This window comes from Vombatus ursinus, unplaced genomic scaffold (assembly GCF_900497805.2).
Source record: "Vombatus ursinus unplaced genomic scaffold, bare-nosed wombat genome assembly UNPS02010284.1, whole genome shotgun sequence".
NCBI lineage: Eukaryota > Metazoa > Chordata > Mammalia > Diprotodontia > Vombatidae > Vombatus > Vombatus ursinus.
In genome coordinates, this window is record NW_020950062.1 from 3,897,471 (window position 1) to 3,922,175 (window position 24,705).

The following is a 24,705-nucleotide window of genomic DNA, read 5'->3' on the forward strand; positions in this document are numbered from 1 at the left end:
AGGTGCTAGTCTGCATTGGCAGAGGAAATTTCTTCATGGGGAATTCTGTATACAAATGAAATCATAGCTCTACTCCCCATTCTGCCACCTTTGTTACAAAGTGATGGCCAACTGGGTAGAAAAAGGAGTATATTCAGAAGTAAATGTGATGCAAAAGCAATGAGCATCATTGAGCATCAAATAAATGAGCATCAAAAATTAAAATCTCCATTCTATAATAGTATATAATATATGCTATAATAATATCATATATATCAATTATTACTAAATAAATCAATTTTATTTAAGCTCTAATTAGATAAATGTCTATTTAACATTAATAACTATCTACTCTGCACAAGGCATTTTGTTAGGGGTTGAGGATACAAAGGAAAAAATGAAAATTGATATCTGCCCTCAGGGAACTTACAGTCTGGTAGGAAGAAAAGACAAACACATTAAAATATAACATACACTATGATATAATGCATACTAGAGACTGACGAAAAAGTAGTATATAAGGTATGAGGGGAAAGGTTGTTACTAACTAAAGACCCATTTACTGTCTACTGGCTGGGAGACTTTGGGATAGTGACTCTCTCTCTCTCTCTCTCTCTCTCTCTCTCTCTCTCTGTCTGACTTAGTTTCCTGACTTGTAAAATGATGGGCTTGGACTAGATGATCTCTAAGAATACTTTCAGCTCTGATTCCTAGGCTCTTCTCCCACCCCCAAACAGTATACAATTAAAAGTCACCCTTACCCCCACAGGTTGGGGCCATGGAAAGAGGGCTGAGTATGGAGTCAGGAAGATTCATCTTCCTGAGTTCAAACGTGGCCTCAGACACCTCCAAGCTGGGTGTCCCTGGGCAAGTCACTTAACTCTGCCTCAGGTTCTCCATCTGTAAAAGGAGCTGGAAAAGGAAAGGGCAAACCACTACAGCATCTTTGCCAAGAAAACCCCAAATGGGGTCACGAAGAGTCAGACATGACTGAATAACAAAACTCCCACAGATATTTTTAATGTCTAATGAAACTCAGCTATAACATTCTAGCTTGCCAATGGGTGTTGCTGTTGAATACAAAATCCTATTTTTAAAGGCTTTTTCTAAGGTTCTTTAAAGTTAAACTCATTCCCTCTCCAGTTGGTTCTTTAATTTTGAAGCTCTAGTCTCAAATTAAATTAGGATCAAAGGTACTTTTATATACTGCTCGTTAGAAAATATAATCTTTTGTTGATGTACCTGGCATGAAAATAAAATGAAGCGAGATACGTTGGATGCAGTTAACAAAAGGAGGCTTCCTTAGCCATCGCCGGGGAAGATGCTCATTGAGGACACGGTATTAGTTCAGTTGGGCACAGCTTCCTCGCCTCTGCTGGCCAGACTGATCCACAGGTCAGAAGTCTTAGGGAGTTGGTTATGACTGCTGGCTTTAAACCACCTTTCGAGCTATGCCAATAGCCTAAACCTTAGTCCTCTGAGCCCATAAGTCTCCAGGATGATCTCAATGTCTTTTAAGGAAAAGCTAGCCTTGAAGCAACATGGTACAGTAGGAAGATTACTGAATTTGGAGTCAGAAGACTTGGTTTTAAATTCTATTGTGTAACTGTTGTTGTTTTTCAGTTGTTTTACAACTCATTTTACAGATGAGGAAACTGAGGCAAATTGGATTAAGTGACTTGCTCAGGGTCACACAGCTAGTAAGTGTCTGAGGCCAAATTTGAACTCAGGAAGATGAGTCTTCCTGACTTCAGGCCCCATTGCTTTATCCACTGCACCATTAGCTGCTGTGTGACCTTAGACAAGTCATTTAAACCCTGGGCCTCATCTTCCTCATCTATAAAATGAGGGAGTTGGGCTAGGTGGTCTCTACGGTCCTTTCCAGCTCCAAAGCTATGATCCTATGACCTATGAGGTACAGAAACCCCAGCTGCTTCTTCTACCCCACCTATCACTTATACTCTGGTCACACATGTTTCTATAAGGGAAGCTTCCAGGGTTACCCAGCAGAGAACAGCTGTGCTCTTTTCCACACACTCAAGACTTTCTCGGGTCAGTTCCCTTGCTCCAAAGTTAGGTGGCACAATGGATAGAGCCCTGAACCTCAAATCAAGAAGACCTGAATTCAAATCTAGCGTGAGACACTCACTAGTGTGTGATCCCAGGTAAGACACATAAATTCTGCCTCAGTTTTCTCATCTGTAGAATAAGGATAATAATAGCACCTACCTTCCAGAGAGTTATTATCATTTTATTCCAACAAAATTCAATAAATACAACAGGGTTGTTGTGAGGAACAAACAAGAATGCTTTGCTAACTTTAAAGCACTATTATGAATACTAACTCTTTTCACTATTAAGCTAGAGCTAAAGAAATTCTTACAAAAGGTAAGACAGTTGTGGCCAGTTTCATATCTACCAGCAATAGTACCTGCCCGGCTTTATCCTCAGACACCATATCTAAAAACCACACCCACACACCAGAATGGTGGTGTGACCTCCTGGAAGACAGGGACTATGATGTTTGTTTGTTTGTTTTGTCTTGCCTTGTGTCCTTACCCCATGCTGCTGCCCTGGCCTTTGGACCCATAGGTCCTCTGGCTCAGCTGAGCTCCTGTGGAATATACAAAATTGTTTGAAATGTCCTTCATGATCCCTTCATTCTGGAAAGGAGAGTGGTACATTCTTTGTTGTCTGGAAAGTCAACAGAGAGGAGAATCAGGTGGAGAGGACATGGGAAGATAAACAGACACCACCTTGTGTTTTCACACTTTTTTTTTTCTTTTTGAAAATAACATTTGTATTGTTTCCTGTTGTACAACTAACAGAGGGTGCAGCAGCAGATCAAAGATGCCTGTTTTTTTTAACGTGGGGGATGCTTTCATTTCCCCCCAGGATGCATCCTTGAATCAAATGAATCTGGAGGGATTGGGGTGGGGATAAATGGGGGCAGGGATGGCCCTGTGCCAATGCAGGGAGGCAGGAGGTGTGCTTAGGTTGGGACCAATTTGTATTTTTTGGAGTAGAGTTATTACTACCTCAAGCAAAAGGACCAAACCTACAGAGTTATAACCAAGCCCAGATTTCATCCTGGGGTAGTAGAAAGAGTACTGAACTGGGAGCAGGAGGCTTCAGTCCTAGGCCAGCCTCTGCTGCTAATGAGCTGTGTGACCTTGACCAAAGTTCCTAACCTCTCTAGACCTAGGTTTCCTCAATGGTAAAACAAGGGCGTTGGACTCAATGAGATCATCTAAGACCCTTCCAGCTTTGAAACTCAATGATGCTCAGTATCTTTGCCTATAAAGTTACCAATGCAATTGAACGAAATGTTTATTGCCTGCGTACTATGTGTGCCGATGACATGTTACTTGGAAGAACCAAAGGGGAGTCTCTTCCAGTTGGCCTCTTGACTTTGGCTGTTGTTATATTGTTCAGCCCAGTCTCAGATACTGTTATGGATCTATGATCTCAGTCATGTAGATGTTCCCTTCAGCCAGTCAGTCAGTCAATGAGCATTCATAAGCATTATGTCAGGCACTATGATAAGCCTAGGAAAGTAAAGAAAGGTAAAAAAAAAAAAATGGTCCCTGTTCTCAAAGAGCTCAAATTCTAATGGGGGAAATAGCATACAAACAACTATGTACATACAAGATATGTTATTGTTTTCATTGCTTAGTTGTTCAGTCATGTCTGACTCTTTGTGATCCTGTGGACCATGGAGTCCATGGAGTTTTCATGGCAAAGATACTGGAGTGATTTGCTGTCTCTTTCTCCAGCTCATTTTACAGGCAAACAAGGTTAAATGACTTGCCCAAGGTCACTCACACAACTAGTAAGTGTCTGAGGCCAGATTTAAACACAGGAAGATGAGTCTTCCTGTCTTTACGCCCAGCACTCTATTCACTGTGGTGTCACCTAGCTACCCTCCATGTCTTTGATGCCATACTTTATTCTTCATCTCTTTCTCCAACTGCCCATGTATAATATGTTATAGACTATGCACCTCCACCCTGTGCGTTTCCATTGGCACTGAGGTCTTTTTTTTTTTTTTCTATTAGCTCTTTCAGAAATTGTCATATCCCATGCCTCATAGTTGTATGGCAAAAAGTGTGTACTAAAAGCCTGTTCTGGGCTCAGCACTCAGTTAAGCACTTGTTTGAGAGGCAGGGAAGAGGGAAGAAATACAGAAGAAGCACAAGATATAGCCATACAGACATACAGAAACAATTAAAAGACAATGTAAGATAACGTGTTGTTAAGAGTGGGCTTAAATGCCCAGACTACACTCAGAGCAGAAGAGGATTTAAAAGAAGGGAATGATAACAATATCTAGCATTTAGATAGCACTTTAGAGTTAGAAAAGCACTTTACAAATATTATCTCATCTGATCTTTATAACAGCCCTGTGAAAGTGGCACTAATATTATCCCTATTTTACAGATTTTAAAAAAAACTGAGTCAGGTAGAAATTAAATAATTTGACCAAGCTTACACAGTTATTATATAAGGCTGAGATTTGAACTCAGATTTTCCTAACTTGGTGACCAGCTCTCAATTTACTGTGCCACCTAATTTATCAGTGTAATAAAGTCATAGAATTGAAAAGACAATTACTGTTGCTGTTTAGTCGTTTTCAGTCATGTTTGACTCTTCGTGACCTCATTTGGGGTTTTCTTGCCAAAGACACTGGAGAGATTTGCCATTTCCTTTTCCAGCTCATTTTGCAGATTAGGGTTAGGTGACTTGCTCAGGGTCACACAGCTAGTAAATGTCTGAGGTCAGATTTGAACTCAGGAAGTTGAGTCTTCCTGACTCCAGGCCCTACACTCTATCCACTGCACCATCTAGCTGCCCCAGAAAGACAATTAGTGGCTATTTAGACACCTTCATTTTGCAGATTAAAAAACTGAGACTTTGACAAGTGAAGTCACTTGCTCAAGGTTATAAAGCTAATTAGTGGCAGAGACAGGATTAGAACTCGGTGCTCATAATGCCCAGCCTGGGGAACCTTTCCATTTTACTGTGTATGTATCTGGAGGAGGTTGAGAAATTGAAGTGGGTCTCAAAGAAGGAATAGAATATGAAACCTTACTAAAATACTGTCCTTGGGGCAGTGTGGAATCTTGGAAAAAGTGCTGGACTTATATTCGGAAAACTTGGGTTCGAATCCTAGGTCTTCTAATGTTAGTCTTTATGAGGTCCTATTAGCACTACAGTGACTAAATCCTCTTAGCTAAAGTCCAAAAGAGCCCTATCACATATCAAATGCATTCAGCATTCCCCAGAGAGTGTCATATATCCAGATAATATCAGTAACAACAATAGACATCTTTATAAACATCTTTAAGGTTTGCAAAGTACTTTTCTTACAATATTTTATTTATTCTTGACAACAACCCAATGAAGTAAGTGCTACCCTATTTTACAGATAAGGAAACTAAGGCTGAGAGAGCCTAAGTGTCTGGTCATGGCGAGAGGTGGGGGAATGTCACAAAGCTGGTGAGTGTCTGAGGAAGGATTCAAACCCAAGACTTCCTGTTCCAAGTTTGTGCTCTATCCGCAATGTCATGCTGCCTCTCAGAATAAGATTGAGGCACAAGGTTGTTTCCCAATCACCTTCCTCAAGGCATTTTCATTTTTGATGGGTAGATAAAATTCAATAAGCATTTATTAAGTGGCTCTATGTACAAGGTACTGTGCTAGTCCTGAGATAATGAAGACAAAATGAAAAATGGCCCCTGCCCTCACAGAGCTTACATTCTCCTGAGGTGAGGTAATATTTGCCCAGATGAATTAGCCAAAGGTTGTTTGAGGAGGGAGAGAACACTATCAACAGAGGAGATCAGGAAAGGCTTCCCTTTGTAGGTGGCCCCCAGTAAGCCATGAAGAAAGCTAAGGATACAAAGAAGCAGGATTAAGAAGGTCTTATCTTCTAGGCATGGGGGACAGCCTGTGCAAAGGCATGGAGGTGGGAAATAGATGCCAAGTTCAGAGAACAGCAAGTAAATAAAGTAAAACCAAATAGAGAGAGAGAGAGAGAAGAGATCACACAACTACAGCCCAGTATTTGTGTTTTGAAGGCAAAGAAGCAGTCAAAGCCACAGAATAGAATTAGTAAGTAAGCTTGCTGATTTTTAGATCCCAGGACCCCCAGTCTGATTTTCCAAAGGCACCTTTTTAAAAATCATAAATTGCCACTGCTACCAAAGCAAACGACGGCTGCGGCATAGTTCTGGAAAGGGCATGTTTCCTGGGTCTTACGGAAATGAAGCCTGCAAGTCAAAGATAATTTGTTTACTAAAGAGGGAATGTAATTGAAATGGCCCCTTTGAGTTAATGAAAATATAAAATAGCTTCCCAGACTAGACCGAGGAGTCTAATTTAATTATCTCTGAGCATCACAGATTAAAAGTAGTCTTTCATCCATTCCTGGAAGCTGAACGTGGACTGCTACCACCTCTTGAAAAAGAAAAGAGAACTAGGATGGCTGAAGACTAAGGGTGGCTGACTGTCACCGAAAGGACAAAATGCCGGCAGCCGGGTGCTGCCTGTCATTGGTACTCAGAAGAAAGAAATTGAGTCTTTTTAAGTGGTTTAAGACAGGGGTTCTTAACCCAGGGTCTTCGACTATTTAAAAAAAAAACAGTTTGATAACCTTATTTCAATAAAATTGATTTCTTTGGTAATCCTCTATCTTATACATTTTTTTAAAAGTGGTCTAAGAAAGAATTCATAGGCTCCACTCGATTGCCAGAAGTGTTCATGATCCCCCAGTTTAAGGGAAAGCCAGTTGCTTCCTTCATTTCAGTTTTCTTATGTTTGTTTTTTACAGGTCGGGGTTGGGGGAGGAAGAACATTCACTAGTGAAATATTTTCAGTGCCATTTGTCTGGGTAGGTGGATGTTAATGGAAAACTCATTACTTGGAAGGTTGGATTAATTTTGTTGAACTGAATTGGTTGAGAGGCTATTGTTAGTGAAAGTCGAGCTCAGCTCTGAAAGCATTTGCTTTGCTTCCAGGACATTTTCTAAGCTAATAGATTCTGAGAGTGAAGACTCACCTGACATGATTATATTCTGTCCAGATCTGCTCCAAAGACACAAAATAGCTGAAATACCCTCTCCCATACTGTGGTCAACTGGAAGTACATGTTGATGACAAGTGTTATCTAGCCATTATCCTATAATCCAGTGCTTAGTTGGAGCCATACGATTTTGAGCTGGAAGACTATGGTGTCTGGTTCCAGGCTCCACATTTTGGAAGGAGGTTGACAAGCTGAAGAATGTTCAGCAAAGGGGATCCAGAATAGAAACCGTGTCATGCAAAGATTGTTAGAAGGAACTGGTCCTAGTTTAGCCTAGAGAGAAAGAGACATGGTTAGGTGGGGAATATTTGAGGAGCTGACATGAAAAAGAGGGATTAGATTTAGAAGTCATCCTAGCTTCAGAGCTTGAAAGAACCTCAGAAGGAATCTCGTCCAATTCCTCATTGCACAGATGAGGAAACTGAGGCCCAGAGAAGTCAAGTGATTTAACAAAGTTCATATAGGTCTTAAGTGTTCAAGGTAGGCTTTGAACTCAATTCATCTGACTCAGAAACTGGTACTCTCTTGGCACTACACCACAGCTGCTGGCACCAGAAGACAGAGCTAGAAACAGTAAGTGGAAGCTGAGGAGAGGCAAATGAAGGATCAGAATAAAGAAAAACTTATTAATATTTAGAGCTATCCAAAAGTGTAATGGGCTGCCTTTGGGAACACTAGATTATCCCTTATCAGAAGTTTTCAAATAAAGACTGGATATCCATTCATCAGAACCATTATATAGGAGATTCCTGCCCTGGTACAGGTTGGACTAGAAGATCTCAGAAGTCCTTTCCAGCCTAGAGATTCTCTTAATTCTGTGGTCTAGTTTAACGCTTTCATTTTACAGATAAGAAAACTGAGACCCAGAGAGGGTTATCAATTTCACCAGGGTCACACAGACCAATCAGTCACAGAGCTAGATTTCAAACTTTGGTCTTCAAACTCCATAACCAGTACCTCTTTACCAACACCAAGAATCATTTCAATGTTTAAAAAAAAAAACTATGGTTTCTTCCGAAATTACTATGAGAACTTTTGGACCATTAGAGGAATCATGAGCTCCAAAACATGCACATCCATCAGTAATGATGGATATCTAATATGAATAGCATTCTTAACAATAATTATAGGTTATAGACTCAGTAGAGCGTGTTGGCTCTTCAGGTCCACATCCGAGGATGAGGCAATACCTTTCCATTTTGAAAGCTTTGCCAACAGAATCAGTCAGTCTGGAACAAGAGAAGCTTCAATCACAGTAAATGAACAGAATGCCTCCTGCTCACTGTTAGGTTTGTGACTCTTCAGAGACCAGATTTCTGAATCAAGGGAATTCTGTCCCATTTCTATGATGGAAAGGTGCTCCTTCCAACATATGACTTGTTAGGGAAACATTTATGTAATGGAGGGGAGCTTAATGGAAAAGGGCAGGTTATTATCTATTGCCCTCCCACTGTTTAAATAGCTATATGGTGTCAGGTAGCATGCAAGAGAAAGCATGGCATAATAGACAGAAAGCCAGCTATGAAAACAGAAAGACTTGAGTTCAAGTCTTACCTCTGACATATGCTAGCTGCGTGACCACAGGCAAGTCACTTAACTAGCCTTTCAGCATTCTCGATAACTTTAAAAATAGGAGCTTTTATCCTGAAATTTGCTTTTGAATATTTTGATAACTGAAAGTCAATATAATTGACTTCCTTTGTAATCCTATGTATTTTATGCATTTAGAAACATTATGCTAAGAAAGACTTATCCATAGACTTCATCAGACTGCCAAAAAGGTCCAGTTACAGAAAAGATGCCAACTAGCATTGAGAGAGTGATATCCCTCAGCTGTACCAACGATAATATAAGTCTTATCCCAAAGGTATTGTGTGTCAGATATGATTGTATTTAGAAAGCACAGCTGGAGACGTAACTATAAGGTATCAGTTATTAACTATGACATTACTAAAGAAGGTAGGAAGCTGAAGATATCCCACAACACAATCCGAAGTCCCCTTCCACTGTATTAAGCTCTCTGCTTCACTTTGTTTATTCCCCATAGCCTGTTTATTTGTGCATAGATATTTGAAGCATCTGTTTCTCTGTATGGGTAATGGCTTCTGTGAATAACTGGGTAGTCATTTTCCTGCATCATATTTGCTAAGGCATCCTCTAGTTAATGGGAAGAGCACTAGGCTTGGAATCAAGTAAAAAGGAGTTTAAATCTCTGCTTTGACATTAACTTTGCCCACATGGCTCAGTTTGAATGATTTTTCTCATAATACATTTGTATACAAGATGGCAAGGTGTGGGATGGAGGATAGCACAGTCGGGTGAATTCAGAAATGGTTGAACAACCAGACACAAAGAATGATTAATGGATCAATGTCAACTGGTAGAGAGGTTGAAAAGGTTTTGCTACAGGGTCTGTCCTTGGGCTTATTATCAGTTTATCATTATCGGTTCCTTGGATGAAGGCATAGATGGCAAGATTTTCAAATTTGTGGATGACATGAAGCCTGAAGGGACAGCTAACATATTGAATGATAAGATAGAGATTTAAATATATATTTAAATATAAGTGTGTGCAGGTATGTATGCATATATATATATATCTATATATATAGATATATATACATACATAGACTAGAATGCTTGTAAAAACAAAGTAACCTTCCTAAAGTGCAGATCTGACCATATCTATCCTCCTCCTCTATTCAATAAACTCCAGTGGCTCCTTTTCACCTCCAGGATAAAATATAGAATCCTTTATTTCAACATTCAAAGCCCTTCAGAACTTGACCTCTTTCTACCCTTCCAGTCTTCTTATACCTTATTCCTTCTCTCTCATCCTCTTGTACTCTTCAATTCAGTGATACTAGCCTCTTTGCTATTCCTGGCACAAGATAGTTTATGTCTAGACTCTGGACATAAAGTTTTTAATGGCTGTTCCTCATGCCTAGAATTCTTTCCCTCCTCATCTCCACTCACTGGTTTCTTTCAAGTCCCAGGAAAAGCCCACCATCTCAGGGAATGTATAATGTAGAACATCCAGAGCAAGAGGCAGTATGGGTTGGTAGAGAGAGAACAGAGTTCAAGTCTTCCCTCTTGTAAACATTGGCTGTGTGATCCTGGGCAAGTCACTTAACTTCTCAGTGCTCCAGACTATAAATTGCAGAGAAGGTGTTGACCTGCATTAGTAGAGTTCCTTATACCAGTAAAATCACCAATCTTGTCCCTTACCCATATCCTCTGGAGCAAAAAAAAAAAAGTGACAGCTTTGCTGTACTCTATCCTGGTAGGAGCATACCTGAAGTATTGGGTTTAGTTCTAGATGCCAGATTTTAGGAAGAACTTTGATTAAATAAATGGTATCCAAAGGAAGCAGATCAGGATAATGATGGACTTCAAGGCCATGCCATATGATGATTACCTGAAGGAACTGAGAATGTTTATGTTGGAGGAGAAGATTGAGGAAAGAACATGAAAGCCAACCTCAAAAATCTAAAGATTGGAAGTAGAAAACTGGGGAAAAAATTTGCAATCTGATAAAGGCCTACTTTCTCAAATATGTAGATAACTGAGTCAAATTTATAAAAATTACAAGTCATTTCCCAATTGATAAATGGTGAAAGGATAAGAACAGGTAGCGTTCGGAGAAAGAAACCAAAGCTATGTGTAGGCATATGAAAAAATGCTCTAAATCACCATTGATGAGAGAAATGCAAATTAAAACAATGCTGAGGTACCACCTCATACCTATCCGAGTGGCTAATATGACAAATAAGGAAAATGTTAGATATTGGAGGGGATGTAGAAAAACTGGGACATTAGCACACTGTTGTTGGTGGAGATGTGAACTGATCCAACCATTGTGAAGAGCAATTTGGAACTATGCCCAAAGCACTATAAAACTGTGTATACCCTTTGATTCAATCTATATCCCAAAGACATTCACAAAAAAGGAAAAGGACCTATTTGTACAAAATATCTATAGTAGCTCTTCTAGTGGTGGCTAAGAATTGGAAATCAAAGGGATGCCCATCAATTGGGGAATGGCTAAACAAGCTGTGGTATATGATTGCAATGGAATATTAATGTGCTATAAAAAATGACAAGCAGGATAATTTCAGAAAAATCTAGAAAGACTTACATGAAATGATGCATAGTGAAGTGAACAGAAGCAGAACATTGTACACAGTAACAGCAACATTATTTCATGAAGAACAGTGAGTGACTTAGCTATTCTTAGCTATACAATGATCCAAGACAATTCCAAAGGACTAATGATGAAACGTACTATTCATCTTCAGAGAAATTGTTTGACTATAGACTGAAGCATGCTATTTTTCACTTTCTCTTTCTTTCTTTCTTTTTTATTTATTTGAGTCTTCTTGTACAGAATGACTAATATGAAAATGTTGTATATAATTGCATTTGCATAACCTATATCTGATTGCTTACCATCTCAGGGAGGAGGGAGGAGGGGGAAGAATAGAATTTGGGACTATAAACTTTTTTTAAAAAATGTTAAAAATTGTTTTAACATGTAAATGGAGAAAAGTAAGATATATATATATATTTTTTTTAAAAAAATCTAAAGATTTATGTGGAAGAAAGATTAGACTTGTTCTGCTTAGTGCCAAAAGGTAGAATGAGGAGCAGTGGGTAGAAGTGGAGAGTCACAGTCTGGTTCCATAGAAGGAGGAATTTCCCAATAATTAGAGCTGTCCAAAAACCACATGTTCCTTTGGGAGGTAGTGAGCTTCCTGTCACTGAAAGTCTCTGGGTAGAGCCTAAATGGCAACCTGTCACTGATATTATAAAGAGGATTCCCACTGAAATATAGGTTGAACTGAATGAATTCTGAATTTCCTTCAAATTCTGAGATTCTATGATTCTAAAAGTTTGTGAATTTCATTAGGGACTACTAGTTTTTCAGGCAGTGCCCTCTTGGAAGTCCCATGAACTAAGTAAATCCTTCAAACCACTATTCTAAAAACCAATTATTTCTCCAACCATCCCACTTCCATTCCCTGAGTCTGTCTGCTGTTGGGGTCCAGGTCAAGGGAGACAAGCAGGGCTCTCTCAAAATCTCTATCCATTGGGGCCCCCTTTGCCTTCGACTGAGTCAATTAATCTCTTGGCTTCTTTTTTCCTGTCTGTAAAGTGGAGGTGATGGTTATCTGCCTCCGGGGGTGTTGGAGGATTAATTAGCTAATGTTTATAAAGCATTTTGAAGATGATAAGTGGTAATTATCATTACACAGATACCTTGTCCTTTATTCTAAATTCCTAGCAACCTCAGCTGAAATGCTTTGATTAAAATAGAAGTGATAACAGCCACCTCAGAAATGAAAGTGGAGGTTGACCTTTCCTGACTTGAAAGCTGCCTTTCTTCCATGCTGCTAACCACTCATTTGTTGCCCCTTTTCACACCTCCACCTTCCACAAGCCCAGTGCCAGAGCTGTGAAAGGTAAAGAAGAGGAAATAGAAAGGGGTAAAGTGGAGAGATGTTAGAATACAGAGGGTACTATGAAAGGTAGCAGGACAGAAGATAAGAATAATCATTATCTCTAGTTCCTTACCCCCACACCAATTTTATTTGATTTAATTATTTTCAATTAGTGAGCATTTATTTTCTCTCCTCTCTCTACCACTGAAAAAAAAAAACAAAAACAGAACTCTTGTAACAATTATGCCTAAACAAGCAAAACAAATTCCCATATTAGATGTGTCTAAAAATTTGTCTCATTATGATCCACAAGTCCCTCACTTCTATGTCAGGAGATGAGCAGCATGTTTCATCATTGGTCCTCTGGAGTCCTGGTTGTGTCATTGCATTGATCAGAGTTCTTATGTCTTTCAAAACTGTTTGGTTTTACAATGTTGTTATTGTATTAACTGTTTTCCTGGTTCTTTTCACTTCACTCTGTATCAATTCATACAAGTCTTCAGGTTTCTCTGAAACCATCCCTTATTCTCCTCTGCTGGCTTTCTCCTCCTGCCCCCTATGTGTGGTTTCCCTCAGAGTTTTCTTCTTGACGTTCTTCTCTCCTATACCTACACTCTTTCCACATGGTGGGTTCAATTATTAGCTTTTTGCAAATGGCTCTCAAAGGTCTATCCCCAGTCCTGACTTCTCACTTGAGCTCCAACCCCATATTTCTGTCTACTTGCTAGAGATCTCAACTTACATGAGCCCCTGCCAATCTCAAACTTAATACCAAGAGCTAGAATAGCCTGATGAAAACAGTGCTAGATTTAGACTCAGACGACCTGAGTTTGAAACCCAGTTCTGCCATTTCCTCTATATATGACCATGGGCAAGTTGTTTAATCTCTCTGGACCTCTTTTTTTCCTCAGCTCCAAAAATGAGGTAGTTTAATTTAGATTCTCTAAATTTAGAATCTCTAAAATTCCTTCCAACTCTAAGATCCTATGCCCAAAACTTAACTCCTCATCTTTTCCTTCTTTCTCACCTGTTTCAGTACCACCATCCTCCCAGTTATCCAGGTTTGAAATCTCAGGTTATCTATGGTCCTTCTGTATTTCTCTCCTATAACATCTAATCAGTTGCCAAGTCCTGGTGATTCTGCCTCAAGGATCTCTCTCCCATCTGCCTCCTTCATTTTTACCTACACTTCTCTAGTTCAGACCCTAGTTATCTCTCAGCATAGCTTCTTAATCAGTTATCTTGACTACCATATCTCCCCTCTCTAATCCATCTATACCATTGCTAAAGCAATCTTTCTAATGCAGAGGTCTGATCACATCATTCTAAGATCAAAACCATCCACCTAGGAAATAAAACATAAAATTATTAGTCTGGCATTCAAGGCCTACTTAATCTACCTTTCCAGACATATATCACATGACTTTTCCTTTCCACATCCTATTTGCAGCCAAACAGAATGACTTCCCGTTCCTTAATCACATTCTGATCTCTTTGGGTTCCACAAATTTGTGCACTCTGCCCCTCCTGCCTGGAATACCCTTTCCCATATTCCTGATTGTTGAAAATCTTTTCTTTCATTAGGAACAAGCACAGATGCCATTTTTCTGACTCTGGACTCAGAGGACCCTGATTTGAATCCTGCCTCTGATACTATCTTTGCGGCCTCAAAGTCCCTTAATCTCCCTAGGCCTCAGTTGTCTTATCTATAAAACAGAGAGTGAACCAGATGATATCTAAAGTTCCTTCTAGCTCTCAATCTATCAAACTATCATCTTTTTAAAAAATATTATTATGAACTTAATAAGCATTGCAAATATGAAGATATTTTCTATGAAACTAAACTGTTAACATCATTTTATTTTAAATGTATACATTTCACACAATAGTACCAAACTGCCTTGCTTGTTTATATCCCTGTCTGAACTCCCCAGTTCCCTTCTGTATATTTTGACAACTCTTTCATTAATGCTCTTTTCTTTCTTTTCTTAATTTTTTGAATGATAATCTATCAATATCATTCACACATACTTGACCCCCTACAACAACACCCCCCCAAAAAAAAACCTCCTTGTCACTATTAAGCATAATCCAGCAAAACAAATTCACACATTGGCCATGTTTGAAAAATGCAAGTCTCATTCCTTACTTCTTCAACAAAACTAACCAATGTATTAAGAAAGCCTGACAATAAATGCAGTGCTCTGCTATACTTTCTTCATAGTGTACAACCCTACATAGGTCAAATTCCTAAGACTTAAGGCAACTCACTCAAATATTCTGCAGATTAAGTGGTTAAAAAATATTTGTTGAATTGGCTTGAAGGAGAACTGGGCTGGGAAGCAGGAAGCCTAAGATTCCGTCTTGACTCTGACACCAGCTGGTTATATGACATTAGGAAAGTCGCTCAGTTAAAATAATAAAAAGATTGTTTAAAATAATGTTTTAAATAATGAAATTTAAATATGTTTAAAATAGTGAAAAGATTGGTCTAGGCCTGTACAAGCTCCCAAATTTTGATGGGTTAAGTAACAAGTCTTCCAGGGTCACAAAAACTAGTTAACTTGGATTAACCACTCAACTTTTTTCACACTGTGTGGGAAGGAGAGGTCCTTCATTGAGTTCTAGGCCCAAGTGCAGCATCAAATAATGAAATAAAATGTCTACCAATCAATCAAGTAATAAACATTTATTAAGTACTTACCACATGATAGACACTGTGCTAAGCACTGGATGTGCATTACATTAGAATGTAAATTTTTTGCAAATAAGTATTATTCTTTTTTTTTACTCTTCACATTTATATCCTCAACACCTAGTAGGATACCTGGCACATAGTAGGCACTTAATAAATGCTTGTTGATAGAGATTGATTGCTTATACCAGTATGTCACAGCACCTGTTCTCAAAATGTCCACAATCCTCAGCCCCACAGAAACACCAGCAGTCTTTCCAACCCACCTGGTTGCTACCCCCCTACTTTTTTGTCCTGTTCCCTGTAGTACTTGGTCTTTGGAACAAACTGTTATGCTAACAATTATCAGTATAAAATGGCTTTTTTTATATTCAACTGAGGTTTTATGTGCTGCAGGTCTTGTTTCCTGGATTTCTGCTAATTTGAGAAACTATTGTATCCCTTTTTAGATTAATAAATGATCTGTGTTCCTAGCTTATTTCTGCTTTTCAATTTAAAAAAATAATCACACAGTGACCAGTCTTTTTAAAAATTCCATTATCATTTATTCCTTTTGATCACCAATTTGCCCACCAATCAAGCCTTTTTTTCAGATCCTGATACCTTCTCATTAAACTGCTCTAAGAGCCTCCTAATTATCTTCTCTGTCCTCAGTCTCTTCACTCCCCAATTTATTCTCCATGTAGCTTCTAAATCTTCCTAAGGTACAGATCTGACCATGTCTTTCCCCTTCTCAGAACCTTTTGGTGTCTCTCCTATTGCCTACAGGGTAAAATCCAAAGTGCTTAGTAAGCACCCTACCCCCAATGGTTCCAACCTACCTTGAAGCATTATTTGAATCATGTATTGAGAGCTATGGGGGCCCCCATGGCTATCAAATCCAACCATTCCATTTTACCAGTAAGCCAAGTAAAACCCAGAGAAGCAATAGGACTATCTCAAGGTCCTATAGCTAGATAGCGAAGTGTGTAATAACCCCGGAAAGATAGGCTGGCACCAGATTATGAAATATTTTAAAAGATAAACAAAGAAGTTGGTATTTTATGCTACAAGGAATAGGGAGCCACTAGGAGTGACATGGTAAAATGCAGTCATCCAACAAAGCAGCTTTCCTGAAAAATTAATGAGCTCTATGTCCCGAAAAGAACTCAAATAAGAGCAATGAAATGTGTCAAAGGTATAATAGAGCTGATTCCTCCATTGGGAGAGAAACTGACTTCATGATCTCTCAGGTGACTTCCAACTTTAACATTGCATGTACATCTGTTACTTAACAGGGAAAAGATTCTTGCTTAAGTATGTTTGAAACCCTTCTTTCTTCATTGCAACCACCTCTGGCCCTTTCTTCTTGTTCCATCCTCATTGGGGATGGAGGAAAGCTGGTTGCCACTCACTGAGTTTAAATATGCCTTTTGGATACATGCTCCCTATGTGTTCTATCGATTGAATAGTGGGCCTTTCCAGGAAAGCCAGGTGGAAATAAATTATTGCCTTCCCCTGAGGACATGCATCAGAATAATTCCTGGATCAACTCTTTCTCCCATTTTTTTTTCTTTTTTCATTAAAGTAGAGGCATGAGTAATTGTTGAAAAATGTCCTATTCAAGAAGCATCTAGTGACAGGAAGCTGGCATTGAAATGGAAGTCACATCTGTTTTGTTCATCACATTTTATTAAAACAGAGATAACACATCTCCATGAAGGCTGCATTAAAAGTGAGATATCTCAGGCGTCAATAAACAGGGGCTTTGAAATAGAAGTTGTGGCTAAAACAACAGTGCAGCACTGACTCCTGAAAAATACTACTTTTGTAGTCGTACAAGGTGTGGTTTCAAATTTTCCTACATGATAATATTTTTCTCCTTGGATAATCAAACATCATCATGAGAACAGGACTTTTCTTCCTTTATTTATGTAACATTAAGGTGATAACTGTGAACACAGAAACATTATTGAAGTAAAAGATGCATGCCATGAAGTCAACTTCTCCATATTGAATGGTGGTGTGGTCTGGGACTGACTCAGGCCAGCCCCTTGCTCATTTGGGTCCAATATTTGAACAAAATGAAACATTCTTACGTCATTCAACAGTTAATAAAAGTGACTTACTTAGCAGTTCCACTAGGATATCCGTCAAGGTCACTGCACATTGAATTAGCTGAGCATGGCTCCTCTGCCTCTGAGTTGCCTATGGTGGTCTGCCAGCCAAGTGTCAAGGAGGATGTGGTGCCTGATGGCCTTTTGTATTCAGGCAACCAAGAAGTGACATCAGTGGACAAGCCTTTAGTCAACTGGACCAATTAGGTCTTGAGGATGGTTTCAATACCTTTCAGGGAAAATGACTGGCCCGATCCACATAGGAGAGGATCTGGCTGATATTCCTCCCACTACACATGGGTTGATTCATTAATAAATGTTTCAGGGCCCTGAAAATTTCACTTACCGGCACATTTTGAAGTGTGTGTTGTTGTATGAAAAGAGAGAGCAGGAAGGGACTTTAGAATCATTGAGTCCCACCCCCTCATTTTACCGATGAGGAAACAGAGGAAAAGACTAAATGATTTGCCTAGCATCATGAAGCTAGTAAGTGTCTGAGGCAGGATTTGAACTCAGGTCTTCCTGACCTCATTTCAAATCCATGTTCCATCCGCTATGCCACCTTGGGTCATTTTCTTAATTTCACTATTGTGGTCTCCCAGTCTAAGCTTTCATTTCTAAAAATTAATAATGTTTTTAAGGTGGTCCTTTGTGTCTAGAATGAACGCCCTCCTCACTTTGTGTCTCAGTATTCCTAGCTTCTTACAAAGCACAGCCCAAGTCCTGCCTCCTTCATGAGGTCATTCCTGATCCTCATTTATTAATTCTCTCATTCTTTCTCTCTGTCTCTGTCTCTGTCTCTGTCTCTCTCTCTCTCTCAGTTTCCTTCTCTTAGTATTTATTCATCTGTGTTCTTGTTGTATGCCCTCAGTAGAAAGTAAGCTCCTTGTGGTCACAGATTGTTTTGTATTTCTCTCTAGTGCACAACATAGCATCTAGCACCTTTCGGGGGAAGGAAAAGGAAGGGACAGGAGAAGGGGGAACATGAAGAGGGACAGGAGAGGAGAAGGGAAAGAGGGGAGAGAGAAAGGGAAGGAAGAGAAAAGGAGAGGAGGGAAGGGAGGGAAAAGGAAGAGAGAGGAGGGCAGGGAATGGAGGGAAGGAATAAGCATTTATTTAAGGCCTACTATATGCCACGCACTGTGCTAAGAACTTTGCAAATATGGCCTCATTTTATCCCTACATCAACCCTGGAAGGCAGGTACAATTATTATCCCCATTTTTACAGTTGAGGACATTGAGGCAAATAGAAGTTAAATGACATTGTGGTGACACTTGTAAGTCAAAATTCATAGGTCAGGTCTCTTTGGGAAAACCAGTGCTCTCTCTTCATGTGCTTTTTGACAGACTGGATAAGCAATTTGTCAAGTTTACTGTAGAGATTGAAAGAAAGATAACCCTACACTTTCCAATCCACTTTGTACCTAAAAATTCACATGGTAGGGTCTGGCCTTCTCTAAAAGTGAATCTAGCCCTGAGCACACACATGGTTTGTAATAGAAAGACTAAGCAGTGGTGTCTGACTGTGTGACCCCATGCGGAGTTTTCTAGGCAAAGATGGTTTGTCATTTCCTTCTCCCAGTTCATTTTACAGATGAGGAAACTGAGGTAAACAGGGTTAAGTGACTTGCCCAGGGTCACACAGCTAGTGAGTGTCTGAGGCCACATTGAATTCAGGAAGATGAATCCCATTCCAAGCCCATGCTCTATGCACTATGGCACCACCTAGCGGCCTCTACGTTCTGTACCACCACCTATTTATCCATTCCCCAAGATCACTTAAAAAAAAATATCGGAAACAGTTGCCTCACCAAAGTAACAGATTAAGTCAGGGGTGGGTAACCTTCCAAAAGTGGAATATGAAATTTCTGACTCTTGTTGTTGGAGTTCCAATTAGAAAGATTAAATTTCACATGTGGGAGATTTCCTTAATGAAGTTAGGGACAAGATGAAAGGGTCTTGATCAAGAAAGGTCTACAAATATGAAAAAAAAAAAACCCAATCCGCAAGCTTTTATCAAGTTCTTACTACATGTGAGGCACTGTGATGGGCATCAGACATACAAAGACAAAAGTGAAACAAATAATTAACTTGTGGCATGGTGGAAAGAGCACCAGGCCTAGAATCAGGAAGACCTGAGTTCAAATCCAGCCTCAAACACTTCCTAGCTGTGTGACCCTGGGCAAGCAGCTTAACCCTGTTTGCCTCAGTTTCCTCCTCTGTAAAATGAGCTGGAGAAGGAAATGGCAAACCCCTCCAGTATCTTTGCCAAGAAAACCCCAAATGAGGCCACAAGCAATCAGACACGACTGAAAAACAACTGAACAGAAACCATGACTTATCACGCTGATACTACTGAATTGTCAGCAGGGCCATCCAGATAGACTGAGGATTTTGAGATAATTGCTTGAATCCCAGAGATGGGCCGATAACTGATGGCAGCAACAGCAGTAAGCCTCAGAGTGACGTGGTTGTGAAGCCGACTGCCAAATGTCACAACTGCCCAGCAAGGTTTCCCTCTCTAGTACATTTTTCAAGGCTGTGGCTTGTTCGTTCCAAAGCTTTCAACCCTCATCTTTTTGTACAGCACAAATGCAGAGAACCAGCTGTTAATGTTTTTTTTTTTTCCCTCTATGCTTTTAACTATGGAATACAGACCTCAGGAATGAGTGGCAGGCAAGAAACTAAGGAAGGCAACAAATGTTTGTTTGGCGTGGGAATCTGACTTCTGTAGCACTTAGCAGACATATCAGGTGTTTTTCAAGAGGGCAAATTTTCTTTTTCTCTCCTAAAGATCAAGGGCCAAAAGATTATTGTCTGTTTCTTCCCATTCTGTTTTTTCAATCTGAAGACTAGGCTCTCCTGTTATGAGGGCCTGTGTTTGTATGGTTGCCAGCTCCTCCCTCCCAAACACCCCCTTCTCCAGCTTTCTTTGACAGGGGCTCTCTCTGTTCTATTTCAGGTGCCAGGAGAGAATGAGAAGAACTGGAAGCCAGCCTTGGTTCTGCTGACCGAGAAGGACCTCTTAATCTATGACAGCATGCCTCGAATAAAGGAAGCCTGGTTCAGCCCTGTTCATACGTACCCTCTGCTGGCTACCAGGTACCCAGAAGCTTGTGCTAGGGCAAAATTTATAGATAGAACTATTGATCTGCCACTTGGCAATCTCTTTTGGACCTAGACCTGAGTTCCATGGCTACCTCTCATTCTGGGCCTGCATGTTGTTCAGTCCAACCATTTGTCAAGTTTCTTTATCCAGAAAATGCAAAAAAAAAAAAATGGCTCCCTTTGTAGATCACAGGGATATTATGAAATTGAATTAAATGCTTGTTCAATTGGCTTGGAAGTTACTGGCCCAAAGTCATGCAGGGAGTAAGGAGCAGAGCCAAGATGCAAACCTAAGTCCTTTGAGGTAAAATGGAAAAAAGGCTAGATTTGAAGGCAGAGGGCCTGGATTTGGATCCTGGCTGTGCTGTTTACAACGTGGGTGACCCTGGGCAAATCATTCCATTTCTTTGCTCCACAGAGCCTCATCTGAAAATGAGGATGTTAGACTAAATGTCTTTTAAGGTCCTGTCCAGCCCTAAATCTATGATTCTATGAAATAGATGGTATGGTACAATGGAAAGAGCACTGGATTTTGAATCAGAGGGCCTGGGTTTGAATCTCACTTTTCCTACTTATTACCCATGCATCCTTGGGTAGGTCGTTTCACCAATCTATGCCTCCGTGTTTTTTATCTATCAAATGAGTTAGACAAATGACCTCTAAGGGCAAGGGCCCTTCCATCTCTAACTTTATTATCCTATGATTCTCGTGGGTTTTAGTTAATTAGAAAGGGCACAACTAAAGAATGTCCAGAAAAAAGGTGGTCAGGATGATAGGAAGACTCAAGATCATATCACGTGAGAATCAGGGCTCAAGCTGCAGATGTTTAGCTTGGACAGGAGAAGAGTTGGATGGCAAGGAAAGATAAAATAGTAACATTCAACTATATAAAGGGCTGGCAAATGGAAGATTGTTTAGCCTTGTGCTGGGTGGTTCTCAAGAACAGAACTAGGAGCAGCATTTGGAAGGGACAAAGGGACAGATTTCAACTTGATGTCAAGAAGAACTTCCACCATCTCCTGCATCTGTCCCCTTCTCTTCACTCACATAGTTGGTGCCCTTAGCCTGGATTATTACAATAGGCCCCCAGTGGTCTCCTTGTCTCAAATCCCTATTCTCTCCAGCCCATCCTCTACCAAGATGCCAAAGTGATATTCCTGAAATACATTTCTAACCATGTCATTCCTCTGCTTAATAATTCCTGTGGCTCCCCTTTACACTTAGAATAAATATAAGCCTTTTTCGACATTGTTCTCATCTGTGCATTCTTTGGTTCCACCAGACTGCCCTCCTAGCCTCATTTCTAGCACATGACCTTCCAACTCCCATCTCTAGGCCTTGCCCATGCTACTCCCCATGTCTGGAATTCTCTCCCTCCTCCCCTCCACCTTTTAGAATTCCTGCTTTCATTCAAAGCTCTTCTTCAGTGCCATTATCTACACGAAGCTTTTCCTGATACCCCACCTACTCCAGTGCCTTTCCATGCAAAAAATTATCTCATATCTGTATCTTGTATATTAGGGGTTTGCAAACTACGGCCTGAGGGCCAAATACGATGCAATAAAAAGTAAATACAATAAAACTTTATATAATATTATAAAACCATTCTTAGCTTGCAGACCATGCAGAAATGGGCAGTGGGCTAGATTTGGTCTGCGGGCCTAGTTTGCTCACCCCTCTTGTATATTCCTGTACATGCACCTTCCTACTTCAATAAAATGTAAGTTCAGTGTGGAAAGCAACTATTTCAGTTTTGTCTTTGTATACCCAGCACAACACCTGGCTATTAATTATGCAGTTAATAAATTTTTTAGACTCTTAATATCTGTTGAATGAATAAAAAAAAACAAAGCTGATTGGGGCTCATAAGAAGCCATGTTGTATCTTGTGAAAGATCACAGATTTGGATCTTCAAATCACAGAGCAACCAAAAACTCAGTGCCTTGATCTCATGCCCAAGTGGAGAATGTGAAGCTCTCCAGTGCATGCCTTCTATAGTATCTTATAGTAAAGATGATAAAACATAAAAAGATTCAGTATCCAATGTATAAACACGAAGGAATCACCCCAGCAATACATTCCATTACTCTGGACATAATCACCTGGCCTGGCCACTTAAGTGTGAAATTACTGCTTGTTATTATACATCTACATTAGCCATATGAAAGACAATCAAATGAGACCCACAATTACTATCCTGCTATTTGCTTGGCAGAATACAACGCTAGAGCGTTCCCAATGTGCTTTACTGTGGCCAGCTACTTAGTCCTAAGTCATTCCCCCAGGGTGAAGGCTGGCAACGATCATCACACTAGAAACTTATGGGACTGTGAACACCAATCCAGCCTGCTGTTTGAGTGTAGGTGACCCCAGGCAGATTGTATAATGTCGCTGTGCTTCTCTGTCCTCATCTATAAAAATGACAATGGTGGAATGATAGAGTTGCCACAGGCCCTCGGGATAGAGATAGAGAGATAGAGAAATGCACATCTTCTTAACTGATCTCTTGTGTTACACATTGGTCATGGAGTGAAATGAGGACCCAGCCTCCCTTGTATTAGCTGTTGCCAGATTTCCACTGTGCCTTTGGGAACCCTCCTTCAGAGGGAATGAGTACACCAACAGCTTTCTTTGCTGGCTGATGATAGTGGCAAAGTCTCTGGTTAAAACTTTCTGGTCCTTTTGTAGCTCAAGGTTTGGTTCCAAAAGAAGATATTGTTGTCAGAAGCAAGGTCTGCTTTAGCTGGAGACTCAGACTTTTTCACTGCTGAAGATAAAACAGCTTCTCTAAAATGTGATCTGTGCTGTGGCCGTGGATATTTTTTAATCTTTTATTGCCATCAGAAGTTACCAATAAGCTCTTCTTAAGCAACAACCAAGTGTTGGGTGCTGTGCTGAGCCCTAGGGATACAAAGACAGAAAAAAAAAAACCAGTCCTTGCCCTCCAGGAGGTCACAGTCTAACAGAGGGGAAAGAACATGCAAAGAAGATATATACATGACAAAAGGAAGAAAGCAAGGTTAGGGAGGACTGGGGAAAGACTTCTTTCAAAAGATGAGACTTTACCTGAGACTTGAAAGAAGCCAGAGAAGTCAGAAGGGGAAGATGAGGAAGGAAAGAGCCCCAGGTGTGGGGATCAGCCAGCGCAGATGCATGGAGTAGGGAGATGAGGTGCTTGTGAGGAACAGCAAGATGACCAGTGTCACTGGATCTCAGAGTACATGGGGGAGGAAAGAGGTGGGACAACTTCAAGGGCTTTAAAAGCCAGACAGAGAATTTTATATCTTATCCTGAAGGGAAAAGGAAGCCACTGGAGTCAATTCCTTACGGGAATAACACAGCAATAGTCAAAGGAAGATTGTGAAGCCTTCAATTATCCAGGTTCCCTCAGCCAGCTACTTCCCCATGGATATTAGCATAGAGGGGCAACATGGAAATATTGGAAGGGTAATGGAAAGACAAAGTCAGCAGGACCTGGGTCTGAATATGACCTCAGACACTTACTTTGTATGACTCTGGGCAAATCACTTAACCATTCTAAGCCTTCTGTAAAATATTGATGATAATACCTACTGCACAAGGTTGTTGTGAAGCTCAAATCAAGTAACATGTACAGTGATTTGCAAACCTTAAAGCACTATGCTTTTCTTTAATGGGCAACATACTATTGTGGATAAAGAGCTGGATTTGGAGTCAGGAAAATGGGAGTTCAAATCCTGCATCTAATACCTACTGGTGTGTAACTTTAGGCAGGTCACATGACCTCTATGAGCCTCAGTTTCTTCATCTATAAAATGGGGATAATAACAACTATAGTACACATCCCACAGGATGGTTGTAGAAATTAAATGAGATAATGTACATAAAGCATTATCATCTACGTCTCTATGGGGATGATGATGTTAGTTGCTACATATAAAGAGAATATTTTGTTTCATTTTTATTTTGGAAAGAGTTAAGAGACTTATTCTGCTACTATGTGATGTCTGTAATGCCACTTAACCTCTCAATATCCCATTTCATTCATCTTTAAAATGAAAGAATTAGATTGTAAAGAAAAAACAAGTTTGACAGACTTAAGAACTTTGATCAGTGCAGTGACCAGTCACAATCCCAATAGAACAACAGGGGAGTATCCTTTCCGATTTCTGCCAGAGAGGTGATGGACTAAAAAGTACAGACTAAGATAAACATTTCCCATCATGGCCAATGAGGGCATCTGTTTGTATTTCATATTTGTTATGAGGGTTTTGTTTTCTTTTTTGTTGTTGTTTCTGTAGAGGGGTGGGAAGTGAGGAATAA

At 40.0% G+C, this 24,705-nt stretch overlaps 1 protein-coding gene across 1 annotated transcript in view; it reads left to right on the forward strand.

The window, feature by feature from the left end:
- SNTB1 (syntrophin beta 1) overlaps positions 1-24,705 on the forward strand; it is a 303,484-nt gene that overhangs the window by 244,192 nt on the left and 34,587 nt on the right. Inside the window, exon 4 of the mRNA XM_027854065.1 lies at positions 20,258-20,397. Coding sequence (XP_027709866.1) covers positions 20,258-20,397 — 140 coding nt within the window. The remainder of the gene's footprint in view (positions 1-20,257; positions 20,398-24,705) is intronic.